The 14,975-nt window shown below is 39.1% G+C and overlaps 1 protein-coding gene across 4 annotated transcripts in view; it reads right to left on the bottom strand.

Annotated features, from left to right (window-relative positions):
* Window positions 1-14,975, bottom strand: part of ZEB2 (zinc finger E-box binding homeobox 2) — a 190,041-nt gene that overhangs the window by 1,905 nt on the left and 173,161 nt on the right. For all 4 annotated transcript variants that reach the window (XM_072983738.2, XM_072983735.2, XM_072983729.2 and 1 more), the window contains exon 10: window positions 1-148. This exon is cut by the window's left edge and continues 1,905 nt beyond it. In XM_072983738.2, coding sequence (XP_072839839.2) covers window positions 1-148 — 148 coding nt within the window. The remainder of the gene's footprint in view (window positions 149-14,975) is intronic.

The following is a 14,975-nucleotide window of genomic DNA, read 5'->3' as shown; positions in this document are numbered from 1 at the left end:
TGCGAGTAAGACCCAGAGTGTGAGAAGCGTTTGCCACATTTATCACACTGGTATGGCTTCTCGCCCGAGTGCAGTCGCGAATGCTCAATAAGGTGATGCTTGTGTTTAAATGCTTTTTTGCAGATCTGACACTGATGTGGTCTTTTTCCTATGAGAAAGCATATTTTGAAAGAGAGATGGTTACACTACAAAACATACTTTAAAAAAAAATCAAAGTAGTATAACTTTTATTTGTATACCCCCTTTTCTATAAAGTCCATTTTATTTGTGGCTTTGTGGTCATACCATTCCTACAGCCCAAACACTTTTTGGTGGGTAGCTGAGTGGTTTGCAAGTTTAATGTATTTTCCCCTGGATCCTTTTTAAGGAGAAAGAAGGGGTAAAAATATTTCAAATAAATAAATAAATAAAAGAGTTATAGCAGGACTGGATGCCCCAATTTTGTTTTGGAGGATTGGGTTTGAGGAATACCCTTTGGCCACACACCATGCAAAATCTGCCACACTAGAAATTCACCAGGGACAGCAAATCCTATTTTTCAGTAATTTTTTTCCCTCCAGGGTAGGAGGACATCAGAGGGCTCCCCTAGGGAGTTGTATCTTGCCTGTTGCTAGATTAGAGAAGTTTAAAGCAAGACAAGTGGAAATTGAGGAAGCAGTCTGGGGTATGTCGGCAGGCAACATGCCATTTCCAGTCATGCACAGAGTGAGACAAGAATGTACTGTACTCTTGTTCCAAGGAAGAAAGCATTCCGCTTCTTGTAAAAATGCAGTATTTCAATGTGGGAATGGGAACGCATGATATTTCGTTTGTAAAAAAGAAAACTTGTGAAACAGTGGGCTACTAGTGTAACAGAACAGGGCACACAGTACTTTTGTTTTCTGTTTATAATGGGCTTCCCGAGGCTCCTCTGGTACACAATCATATATTAAAGACATAAAACTAAAATGTAAAAGATATATATTCAATATATTCACATGGCACAGAACAGGAAAGAGGAAGGTGTTCACTTTGGCACAGGCACTAGGCAATAAAATGCCTATGAAATTCTGAGAGCCCCTAAAGAAACATTAGCCAAAATCCTGCTGCATATTTACATGCAAAAGCAATTGTAGAAATTGCTGTGGCTAATGGAGAAGATGCCAGACGTGTACTAGACATGTTCCAGGTGTGTGAAGGGTTCCACAACTGACAGGCAACCAGCATCTACTCAATTAGTCTTGGTTACTACTGCTATTGTTCTTGCACTCGTGTAAATATCCAGTAGGTTTCTGGCCAAAAAAATGTGGTGTCTCAATGGAAAACTGGTTGTGTTGGGGAGCAGCTGATGCCTGCCATTAAAGCATGGCAAATCTCCTATTTATTTACAGTTCTACAAACCCTCTTGCATGCATTTGGAATCTCTTGTTTGTCCTTTATTGAATTAAGGGCATCTGACCATAAACAAAGTCATGGTAACTTAATGATTCACTTTTCCTATTTCTGTTCCATCATGCAGCTCATGATTCCAGGGGTTTCTCCACACCTCACATCAAGAAAATTATTAAACCATAACAATATCAGCTTTCACAAGCTTTTAAATGTTAAACCTCAAATAACCTCTGAAAGTCCTTATAAGTCCCAAAGATCTCCAAATCATAGAACAGCTACATCTACATTAACATTACTGTATAAATATTTTCAATTATTGTCTAAATCAAGATTTTTGGATAGGGAGAAAGAAGTGGGTGTTCCTAGTTGTCACAGATAACTGGAAGACATGAATCCTTTTCAACAGGATATGCATATATCCACCATGGCTGTGTACATAATAACCCTGCCAAAGGAAGCTGAAAGGCTGTCCAATCAACTACTTGGTCAGGAAGCCAAGCTGAGAAGCTCCATCACCCACCACTAGCCCCAATTCTGAACAGCCAGGGATTTTTATTTAAAAGCACTGAAAGCATCCACCAATGTAATGTGGCCCTGTTTACTGAAGGCAAATCCCAAAACAATGCAATGTGTTGCAAGTTACTAGTTTCTGGAGGTCCACAAGAGTTCTGGAACAGTATGTTGCCTGCCACTTCTCTCAGAATTTTACCTAGCCTTGTAATCATATTTCCCTTCCTCAGATGAAGTGGCAACCTTTCTACCTCAACAATTCACCAAGTGTTTCTGAACTGGTGCTACTGAGTCCTGACAGACAGAAACAGCTGATCAGTGAGGTTCCCCTGGAATTTTGGGGGTGAGTCTACCCCTCTTCACCATCCACATGCCCTCTTTGCAGATGCTGACAATGCAATAGCAGGAAGCAAATGATGGAGATGACTCCATAGAGTGAACTGAGGACACAGACACTTCTGCAAACACATGTGCTTGGGTCTCTCTCGACAGAAGTTGCAGTCCCAGTTCCCAGATAAGTAAGGATAATTTCTGGAGTGCTATGGCAAGCACAAAGAAAAATTCTGAGAGATACGAGATGAGTCTATCCTTGAAAAGCCTTTCAACCCCACGAGGCAGTCTAGTTTAGCCTTGTCCAACCTGGTATTCCCTAGACTTTAGGATACAACACCCATCAGCTTCAACAGACATGATCAATGGTCAGAGAGAGGCAGGAGCGAGAGCTTAAAACATCTAGAAAGCATGAAGAAGGGCAAGATTGGTGAAGTGTCTCTAATGAAACATTAAGTTGGACACAAAGCAGTATGTTCTTTGGAGCACTTTGAACAACACACAAAAAGGGATTGACTCAATAAACAAATTAATTACTGATATGAAAAAAGACACAGGATAATGTGAATTGGACCTTTGTTGAATTATATAGGGGCAAAAATATTTCCTCACTTACCACATGCACAGTAACTAATTGTGAGGACAGAAAGAACTATAATTCTAAGAATTCAGGGTTGAAGTCCTTACTCAGGAAAAATTCCCATTAACTTTGGTGAAAGAAAGATTTAGTTCCCTATCAGCAACTACTGAAATATGCTACGTGAGCAGAATTGTTGCTAGGCAGTACTTTGGGGAAAAGTTTTCTGTGAGTTGTCAGACATTCACTGAAAGCTGAAGTTCTCTTCAGCTGCAGGACACCGCATTCCCTTTGTTATTTCAAGCCGTTTCAGCTCCAAAGTATGAAATTTGATAACAGTACCAAGCCTAAACACATCTGGTTGATTTGAGGCCACAAATAGCCCTGGAATGCCTTCGACACCTTCCATAACTGCCATACTTTGAAGCTTTGTTCTAAAATAGAGCAGGCCCTTCCTTCCAAAGGTTTTCAGCACAATGGGACTGGCCAAACGTCTGCAATGCTATAGTGCAGCAGCTATATACAGCATGTTGTGCGCGGACTGGAATGCACTTTTCTAGGAAACAATAACATCTTATAAAGGCAAAAAACCCCCACACTGAATAGAACGTAACCCTATATGAATGCTATAGGTGCTGTAATAAAACAGGTGCTGTAGTATAACGAGCTACAGTATGTGTAAATGCCAAGTGTAAGCATCTTCATATGCTTAAGGAGACACCTTTCTTCAGAGAAGCTCATCGGTACTTTAGCCACCAGCTACTGCACAAGAACTAAAGCACTTTTTCTCAAAATATGACTACCCTCCACTTCACTGTTCCTCTTAGGTCCATCCCTGCAAAGTGCTCAAATGTGCTTTCCCTTCATAAAGTGTGCTGCTTTACCTTTACTCAGTTTATATTCCGCAGGGAGATTGTACAGCATGTATGTACGTACGCATTTATGATATTTTTACACTACCCAGCAGTGAACAGGCACTCTCTGGGCAGTTTACCAATGACCCAGGACATCATACAGTAAGATCCTTTATGGAGAGAATTGCTACCCACTACTTATTGTAGTTTACTTCTTCCATGAGCCTCTCTTAGGACCTAATCCACCAATCATCACAAGCTCCTGGAGATGTTTTATATATACTTGTGAAATGGTTGTATTGGATTGGCTGCACCTGGTGTCCATGCACTGACCATTGTGACTATAGTGCATGCTCTGGGATGTTTGCAGATTCAGACCACCCATTCTATATACTGCATATATAGCATGCACATATAGCATGGTTTGCGCCGATGCACATACTAGCACAGTCCCTGATGAAGATGTGGTATCTAATGTTTGCACATGTGGTGCATGTTAAGTGGATGGCACTGGTGGGCATAATCACAGTTCTCCCCCCCCCATGAGTATGTAAGAATGTCACCATAGGTCTTCAGGCTAGTGGCAGCACAGGAAGGGGGGGGGGAATCAGCTTCCGATAGTGTCGGTTCATAAGCAAGGCAGCCTTTTCAGTGGTATACAAGTGGAGTGTGTGGGATTTGGTTTCAACTGGCCAACAAAAAATACTCCTAAAAATGAGCTGGCAATGGCTGGCCAGACTCTAATCTTGGCTGAATTCAGCATGTGTGTGTATGGGCACTTTTAAATGACTGTCTCAGCACAGGCCTAGTGTAGTGGCTTGCCAGCCAGCCCAGCATCATCCTCTGCCCCATAGCTGCTATGAATTAAGATACAACCTCACTGTGTAGAAATGGGAGCAAAGAGGTCACCCAGAGGCAAATCCAAGTTCATATTCTGAAGGCCAAGTCTATTTCTAAAAAGTCTGGTTCTTTGAACTTCCCTGAAAAGTCACACTTGAATGGATGGCAAGACTCTCAAGTGCCCACTCTGCAGCCATTACTAGACTGAGGCACAGATAGCAAACAAACAATAAGCTACTGCTTGCGTAATTCAGCTCTGTGTTAATACAAATGCATATAGCAAAGATCAACAATACATGTTTAGCAGCATTGCTCCGAGCTCCGGGACATACTTGTGGGAAGAAGGGGTATACATGAAGAGAGATGGATGCTGTCTCATCCCTGGACTATATGAATTCTCCTTTGAATCCACTTCTATAGTAACAGTGAGATTTAGCATTTCATGGCACATTTTGAAATATTCAAAATGTTTCGCATATATTACCGCAGAGGTGATCTTGATGCCATCCTTGTAAGGTAAGCATATATTACCTCCATATTGCACGGGAGACTGAGACCTATTAGAGCCAGTAAATGCATTCAGGGATGAGGCAACAGCTCAACTAGGAAGTGTCTGGCTCAGAGTGCGTTCTTTGCTACCACATTACAACAGATAATTTTACTGGTGTGTAGAAAATATATAGCTTATGCAGGAGAACCTTTGGGAGTAAGATTACACTGATGCTAGGCTGGTGCAATAGAGAGAATATGATGTTTTAACCTGCATTGTACTTTAATTATGACAGCCCTAGTCTGCTCATATTATTTTTAGAATATTTTATTTCATTTTTTATATTATTTGTATATATGTTTTTTTACACAACTGGAGTCATTTGATAAAAAGACATGATGAGAAAAAATCACCAAGACATGGTTCTTCACACCAATATCTAGTTTCTAGTGGTACCATTTTCAGAAGTTCTGAAGAGTATTTTAATTTCTTAGATTAAATTTTTTTCTTTTTATTGGTTTATGCATTTTGCATTGGCTTTAAAATATGTTTTTGTGGCAATTATCCTCTTGTGGAGTCGGTGCAGTGAGGATGACCTCACCAGCACTCACTGATTGCTGTAGCTAATAAAAGAGTTCTTTTTCTGTGAGGCGGGGAGGGTGTGACTTGCTTGTAATGAGACAAAGATGCACATACTGCAAAACTGAAAAAGGAACTCTTTTAATTAGTGGCAATTTGCTAGTGCAGATGACAACATTCCCAGCAGAGCTCCACAAGAGGATAGAGGCCTGTGTTTCAACTACAGTAGTACCTCAGTTTACAAACACGTCGGTTAACGTAATTTTCGGTTTACGAACAGAAATACATTTTATGGGTTTTTTCTGGGTGTTTTTGGTTTGTGAAGAAAGTTTCCCCAGGATGCATTGTGCCTGGAGGGTTGTAGCGCCGACCCTGTTCCTATGGCAATCCACGTTTTGATTTACGAATTTTTTCGCTTTACGTAATGTCCCGTAGAATGCATTAAATTCGTAAACCAAGGTACTATTGTATATTTGTTATATCTGAATATTATTACAGTTCAGCACTTTGAGTTCCATTTTGTGACAGAAAGGCCGGAACTAAATTAAATAAGTAAAAAAAATAAATAAATACGTTACTCATCTCAAATGTTTTGATGAAGGTTTTATGGCTGATTAAAGTTCACTTACAAAACCTGACTGAAGTAACAGTTAATAAGGCTGACCTTTTTTGTTTTTTATTTGTGTTGCAACTGGGACAAAGGCATATAGAAATACATTGGGGTAGTTCTATTTTCCTTATCAAGGTGTGACCCTGCCATCAGACAATCGGAAAGCTTGTATGTAGCAGACAACCCGATCTCCATTCTATGAGATCACCCCCGTGATTTGTGAGAGAGTGATGATCATACACTTTTGACATATACTGAAAGTGAAAATTTTAATCCTAGTTTTCTTCCAAACATTTAGTTGATTAAGTTGCTTCAAGCGTTGTCTTATGGAGCCTGCTCATTTAATATTGTCATATATTAATGATAGCATTTCATTTGTTGCCAATCACTGCAGGGTTTATATAATGGAAAGCAGTATACAAATATTTTCGATAAAGGAAGAAATCAATAAAGAATCCTCATGCTGCCTGCAGTTCTATATCTGGCCAACACAATGTATCTCAGTTTTGTTGAAGTAGCAGGTGATAATGATGAGAAACCCTGGGTGTATGATAAGAAGAATGACCTGTACTCCCATACACAGCAGGAGAACCAGTCATGTTAATTGAGCTCAGGTAGACTCCCTAAGATGGCGAAAGAGCAAAAGAGTGTGCATGTTATTTAATTTTTTGTCAGAAAATGAAATGTTATAAAATACTGGAAACCCCTCTTTGACTCTGAAAGCAAAGTAGTGATAATGACAAAAGACTAGATGTTAGGGTCCAAGAATGAAAGCAGCAGACAAGAAAGAATACTTTCAGTGACACATCCCTTCATAATCTAAAGGAAACCAGATGAGAAACTGAATGATATTTTAGGAAGAATGGGAGGTCTCTGCTGTCAAGACAAGCTTCCAGTGTTAGTCTGATCAAGTATTGTCAGGTCACCGATATGATTACAGCCACAGAAAGATCAAGTTGGAAAGGTTTTTCCAGGTCATCTACAGTACACCATTCTCCTGGAGCTAAGGCACAGCCTCTTATTAAGCACTCCCTTGAAAGGACTAGTCAGCCTTTCCTTGAAAACAGAAGAAGGAAGAAGGATTCCAGCTTCTCAGGTTGCTCTCTTGCGTTTAAATACAGGCAAGCTACATCCTGCAATACAGTGCATGCAGGTTTTTTTAAAATAAAATCCTTTCTAGATCTAACCTATTCTCTATGAAGGCAGATCAATCATTTCTAAAACCTTCACTTTTGATGCTTCCACGTTTTTGCTTCTGTAAAAGGTCACGAAGAGGTTTATTTACTGTTTATTTTATATTTTTATTTCAACTCAGCAGGAGCCCTTCAGTACAAATGCAAATGATAAGTTTGTTTGTTTGTTTATTTTCTATTTTGCCTTAAAATTTTGTCCCAGCCATATTCATCCATTTTGCACTTTCATCTCCTCTTCTGCCTCACCTCTGCTTTTGGCCACTGAGTAAAATCCAGCCCTGATCTCATCATCAGATGATTGTGCATTCCAGTTTATGGAACATGATGCCTTTGAAATAATCTGAATAAAATTAACATATGACTTTTACAACTTTTCATCAAATGCAATTACAATTATAATTTAAAATATATACAGATATTATGTCAATATCGCATCTTTTAGTACAGAGCAAAGCTTTAAATTGTCCTGTTGATTTTGTCGGGAGGGCCAGCGTATTCCATTCCTGTTCTCTATCTTCTTGCTAAAACTCATTATTTTATTGACTAAATGTCATCTCAATGTTGTATCGTTGTTAGCTGAAGTATTTTTTAAAAAAAACTAATGCAGATGATATACAAATACAATTAATAATTATTACATGACCAAAGATATCTTACACAAATATTTGTGCATGTATCCGTAGGGGTGCTATTTACATTGTGTTTTTATCTTGGGTCTCTTAGGATTTGCAGTGAAAAATAATTAGATCGATTCATTTCAAAAAAATAACAAACCCATAAAGGCCTAACATTTCATCATCAGATGTAAAACGATATAAACGCCTAAAGGTACATATTTCACAAGCTTAGATTTGGATACCTAGTGTGTGTTTTGAAAAGCTGTATATTTCCTTGTTTCTTGTATCAGTGTTGCAATGGAAAGTAATTTTGAAGGGTGGAGGCAGTAGAGAAATTCCATACTTGGAAGGTACACAAGGAATCATCTGGCAGAGGTTTGATTTTTCTAAAGGCAGCTGATTGAAGCTACTTAGGAGCTTGGATGTTAGAAGTAGTCCCGGTGGAGCGGGATTAATGGGCAGAGTGTAGTGAGGCGGTCAAAGGTGTGCAATAAATGCAATTTGGCGTAATTGCAAATACCACACTTGCTCAGTTGTTATACAGAAGAAAGGCTTCCATTTCTAGGGTAAATTTCATAAGCTTTGAATTTAGTCCAAGAAACTGTATATTATTTAAGTATAAAAGTAATCCTCATATCTAAGTCAAGTGACGGAATATTATCGATAAACAGCATGTAATTTTTTTTTATGAATCAAGCTCTAAATAAGGAAGACTCGTGAGATGGGAATTTAGAGTAGCAGAGTAAAATAGTTGATTTGCTGGTAAAGCTCAAGAACAATTTCAGCTTATTGAATCAATATTGAAATAAAGGTAGTGTTTCTATCAGTGTGAAACCCACAGTTTTTTTAAAAGAAAAATTGTGAACTAAACCTTTGCAAATAAAGGAGAAATTTAAAAAATAATGCAGCCATGATGGCTCACACCAATTTGCTTACATAATAAAATGGAGCATAATAAAATGGAGCATGCAAGGTAACAAGACCTCTGGACTCTTAGGCAAGAATGCAAAAGAGAGAGAGGGAGCAGGAGGGAGAAGGAGAGAGGGACTTGTTTAGAGCAAACATATACAGTATTTCTATGTATGTCACGTGTATATTTGAAAGAGCTATTTGTTGCAAAAAGCTAAACATTAAACAGCACAAACCGTCTTCGGCTTAATAGACAAGGATCGCATCTCACCACCAAATGAGGGTACTATATGCAACTGACACACTATGGCTGAAATCCAGTATTAAGTCACAACTGGAGTAGGGCCACTGAATCAATGAGGATTTTGTAAGTGAATTCCTCCACAACTTTCATAGATTCAATAGGTCTACTCTAGCTGCAGCTTAGTACTAATTTTCAGCTTATAACAAGTTTTGCTTCTCCTTTTCTGCTCCTTCCTTGAGAATTTCCAGACCAGAGCCTTAAAATGTAACTTATTCAGCTGTAGTCCTCAGAATTCCTCAGCTACTTAGTGGTGGTGCTGTCTATAGGATTCTATGAGTTGTACTCTGAAACAATCTTTGCTTCAGATAGTGGGGCATTGGAAGCAATCATCCTTCACTGTCTCCCCAGTTCTGTGACTCCCAGATAGATCCCTACATAACTCTTGTTGACTAGTACATTTTTCATTACAACTTTCCTCCAAGGATCTCAAAGTGATGGACTTGGTTTTCCCTCCCACTTCTTTCCTCTTATCAGCTCATTGGGACAGGTAAGATTAAAACAGAGTGAATGGCCCACTTTGGCCTTTGAGATTTAAACCAGAGTCTGGAACCCAGAACTCTCTGATTCAAATATAGTACTGTATCCAGAGCATCACACTGGCTCATACTGCTCTCGTATTTTCCACTTTCCTGAAAACAGCCACTCGTCTTCTTGTCTGTGGCAAATAGGAGTCATCTCAGGTGACCAGGAAGGACAAACTTTTAAATTAAAAATGGGATTTTGTGCCTTGAGATATAAAGTAAGCTACAGTTTACTAATCTGCATGACTATGGACAGAAAAGCTAGTAAAGTTAAATATTTTTATAGCACAGTAACTTTTATAGACTTACTTGCAGAAATGAAGTCCAAGTATCTCTAAGCCAAACACAATTATGTTCTCTCTCTCACAGGCCTCACTGAGCCACCTGGTCTCTGTTCAGCCTCCAGGTGGCTAGCTGCTGGGCCTTGGTCAAAGGCAATGCTGAATGAAAATCTTTTTCCCTGACAGAAAGCAGAATAGCAGACAACTCATACTAACTTTCCTTCCTTCCTCAGTCATCTTGCCTGTGATACCCATCCAGAAACATCTGCTTCAAATTCTTTCTGTACTCTACCTTTTCCCTAGCCAAGTCAAATCCACGATGGGGTTTGTAAGACCTCTGGGCACTGAGCCTTCTGACTACCCTCATACCATACCAAGAAGAAAACGTTTGAACTTTTCCATTCTTGCCTGCAAGAACGAAATAAATAAAGATTTATATCCCTAGCATTATCTCTTGTGAAGGAAAAGTCTTGGGGAGTTGGATGCAGTACATATAGGCCTTGGGTGGCTTGCTCTATAGCAAAAACCCTGCGAATTACAAATTCATTGCAAGAATGATGATAATGATATGGTTGTTGTGGGTTTTTCAGGCTCTTTGACCATGTTCTGGAGGTTGTTCTTCCTAACGTTTCGCCAGTCTCTGTGGCCAGCATCTTCAGAGGACAGCACTTTGTCCTCTGAGCACAGAGTGCTGTCCTCTGAAGATGCCAGCCACAGGGACTGGCGAAATGTTAGGAAGAACAACCTTCAGAACACGGCCAAAGAGCCTGAAAAACCCACAACAACCATTAGATCCCGGCCATGAAAGCCTTCACGGATAACGATATGACTACATTCTTATGTATTTGTGTCAAGCCCAATAAGCAAAATCAGTATCTGTTGAGGAGCTTGGTAGCCCAAATCAAGCTTGCAAGTAAAGGACTACACACAAACTATGCTGAAATAAAACAATTCCAAACACAAGAGCAACTTGAGAATCATAAACGAGAAAAAGACATTTGATGGGTTGTCCAACTCACTGGTTCTTAACCTTTGTTACTCAGATGTTTTTGGACTGCAACTCCCAGAAGCCTTCACCATCAGCTATGCTGGCTGGGGTTTCTGGGAGTTGCAGTTCAAAAACACCTGAGTAACAAAGGTTAAGAACCACTGGTCCAACTGGTCACAAGGTGAGATTCTACCAGGCTTGTTCCTTTAACCACTAAAGTGGCCTCTGCCAGTCGAACCACAAGGCAGACAATTCTTGCTCTCCCAAGCATCCTGCTGCTCCATTCTGAAAACGTGATGTATTAAGCTGCGAAAACTTCAAAGTCACTTGACAGGTAGTACTGAGTACTGAGGGATGCAATGGGGAGGAGCGTAGACTTGCCATAGTAGCAAATGATTACCAGCGTTGCTCATTGCATTGTCTCAAAGATACAAAGCATGGAAAGTTACTCTGAAGAGGAGTTAATTCCTAATGACATGCCAGAGCCATCCATGCCTGGGCAATGGCAGGATGTTGCTTTGAGTCCCTGAGCATTATCCTATTACTACTGCTCAATAATGGATGGCTTCAGCAGTTCATTGTTTTTATTCTTGTTAAAAACCTTCTCATTTATCTGCAGATATACATGATGTAATTGATTTACAGGATGCAAGGGCATTCATTTTCTCTTTGGTTAAGAGTGAGAAAAGTGGGACTCTGTATTTACGTATCAAAATTTTGGCTTATAAAATTATACCCATTATTTGTGCTGCTCCAGCAAGACCAGGATAAGCACTAACTGTCCCAAAAAAGATGAGGAAGGGATAATGATTCAGGCACTGAAGCAAAGGTTAATTGCAGTTCAGAGAGTCTTGCTCTGAACACAGATTGAAATTTCTCATATATATTAATAGATGAGACAGCCATTCCATTGCTCTGGCTTTTCCCATAACTTTATCAGTTTAATTTGCAATTCACTTAACATTTACAAAAGAGGCCAAAGAAGACAAAGAAAAAGGCAAATGGCCTTTACATTTTCTTGAACTAAACTTTAGCTGGGCAAGGATGGAAGGTAGGTAGTGGAATATCAAGGACAGACTCATTTTAGGCTGCATGTCTTTTTCCTGATATATCAAAGTGAATTTAATCCTAGTGTGCCACCTACCATTCCGGCTGCTCTTTCAACTAGCGGGCTTAATACAGGTTTCAAATTAGTTTCACATTGCTTATGGATACAATCCTTATACTGTACACTCTTTTAAAGGAACAAGTTCTAATGAATTAATGAGCATTTACTTGTGAGTAGACTTGAACAGGATTGTGATGATTGAATTGCTCTTGACTCCTTTTATAGTGATTAGTGTAAAAGTTATCTTCTGCCTGTTTCCTGCTGCAAGATTTATTTATTTATTTATTTATTTGCCACCTTTCTCCTGATAATGTGATAAGGCAACCCAAGATGGCTCACAGTATTAAAAAGAATGTAATTAAAAACATAATAAATTAAACATTAGAAAATAGTTAAAGGGAAGTAAACATTAAAAGCTAACTTAACTTTTAAAAAATCACAGTACAATGCAGTGGGAAGAAAATCCTTGCATTAGAACAGAAGCCTGAGAATTGGAAACTCTGAAAAAGCGGATGATGACTACAGCAGAGGATGATGTTTCCAACATCCTCTTCAACAGAGGAAGACTGGGGACTGAGGGGACAGGAACAAAGATCTGTGGGTGACTCTTCCCTGCATCATCACTTTGTCCTCTGCTATTTCACTATACTCACAGGATCTGAAATTCACAAAAGATATTTGTGGCAGAGATGAAAGAATCCCCATGCCAAATCTCCCAATTTAAGATTCTATGATTTTGTAACAGGGTTCATCCTTTCTCTCTTAACTATTATTGGTTCTAAATAAAAAATGTAGGACCCCACGGAAAAGGAGCAGGATGATTAAGGTAATCATAGCAAGACTTCCTTGCTGGTCCCAAATCAGAGTGTATATTTTGCTTAGTTTTTGCAAATTCTGTTTCTTTTTGCCAAGCAAGGTGGATTGCATGCATTTTGGCTTGTCAGCTTTTAAATTTTGAGCGTACGTCTGTGGACCTTATGGACGACCAACTTTACGGGACTCAGCCATATGTCTGGATCCCAATATATATGAAGGCCAGCTCTAACATAAGAGGTTTACGGTAGTAGTGTAGTAAACCGTAATATTTGCAGATGTTTGTAATAAAATCATTCAGGAGAGGAAAGGTGCAGGGATATAAAGCCTGCAAGCTTCCTCCCAGAACAAATAAACAAACAGACAGACAAACAAACCACTGCATCTGAGTACTGTTATATACACTGATGAAACGAAATTCTTGTCCAAAATAGCTATTTTATTTTTCTTTCTTAATTTCACAAGGATTTTAACCTCTTTTTAATTTTCTGCATTGGATCTATCTTAAAGTTTAGGGACTAAAGGATGCACAGTTGTGTTGTAGTATAACATCCTTTATTTGTTAGTTTCTAAAGATTTATCAGAAAGAACTGATTTGTGTGTGTATGTGTTTGTGTGCGTTTTGAAGAAACACACAGAAGCAACGGGGTTTTAACTGAAATTACTTAGCAGTAGTTGATATTGTTTTAATACAATATATTTTGGATATCTCATTCGTATTTGTTCTTAGTAAGGATTCTGAATTAAATTATCATTGGCATTGCTGCAAGTCAAGTGCTAAGTATACAGAATTAGAGTACCTCTATAGTTTATGTAGCAATCATGTTCTTCATCAGAGCACTAGTGTTTTATTGGCATTTTCCCCAAGCAAACACATAGGACCATTAAACTTTTGCCAAATGGAAGATTGTAAAAAAGAGTTCATACACTTGCACAACCACTGTCATTTTTCAAGTGGCAATCTCCATGAAGAAAATCTGTTCTCCACTTGTGCAAAGGCAACCCTTGCAGCAAGCAGCATGATCCTGTGTTATGCTGATGGAACTTTCTATTCATTGAAAGCTTTCCAAGATAGTGGCCATATGGTGAAACTAAAACTGCAGGTCCTTTAATATTTGTGAAAACATATCAGGTGGCTGCAGTTTAATCAGACTTCCAAGTGCACATGCATGGATATCATTCCCACATTGCACCTCTACTACAAGAAACCAGTGTTAACATGGATAAGGACAAAGGAGACATATCTGTCTCGAAGTGCAGAGTCCCTCTTTGGCTCATTTCCCCCATAACTGAGTGTAGAGCGCAGTCAGTGTAGCGCAGAGGTGAACAGGCTCTGACGCATGAGATGCCTGGTGATTAGTAGCCAATCAACCATTTTCCATGTGTACTTGCCATTGCTTGCAGTGTGCATGAGAGCTGGCTACTTCTTATATCATACTTTCCAGTGCTCAAAAGTGCTGCAAATGATTGCTGAGTAACTGCCCAGGTCACTAGCCATCAAGTTAGTAGACAAAGAAATAATGAAGGGATGCGGTTGGAGATGCTACCGAGCCTTGTGGTCAGGTAAAGCTGCAGAGCTGGGCTAATACACAAAACTACTGCTTTTCAAACAAGAATGAAACAGATAAGGATTTTATAGAGTAATCGTTCTTAGACTGAGACCTCAGGCTAAAGTTTATTCTATGTTAGTGAGTAACTAGGGTGTGATAGGAGCTGATATTTGTAGAAGCATCTTTCTGCTCAAGGTAAGGGTTTTCTGAGACCCTACCTGTGTTCCTTCATTACAAAGCAAAAAATCATTCAGGAGAAGAGTTTTTAAATGATTCGATAACTGCAGGGCTTTGTCTGTTTTTTTTAATTAAATACTTATCTGACTTCTAGTGATGAACGAATTTTCCAAATTTTCTAAAGAACAAGATTTATGAATGCACAAAGAATAAGAAGTATTTTGGGAAATGTAAAACAACATGTTCTAAAACTTCCTGTTCACTTTCACTACTACTTAAATACAGTGAATAATGATGACGTTTGCATTCCCAGCTTCTTTGTTAGTATGCAAACAAGAGAAGCAACACCATTA

The sequence above is a fragment of the Pogona vitticeps genome, chromosome 1 (assembly GCF_051106095.1).
Source record: "Pogona vitticeps strain Pit_001003342236 chromosome 1, PviZW2.1, whole genome shotgun sequence".
Taxonomy (NCBI): Eukaryota; Metazoa; Chordata; class Lepidosauria; order Squamata; family Agamidae; genus Pogona; species Pogona vitticeps.
The sequence above is the reverse complement of the archived record's forward strand: the minus strand, read 5'-3'. Positions and strand labels throughout refer to the sequence as shown.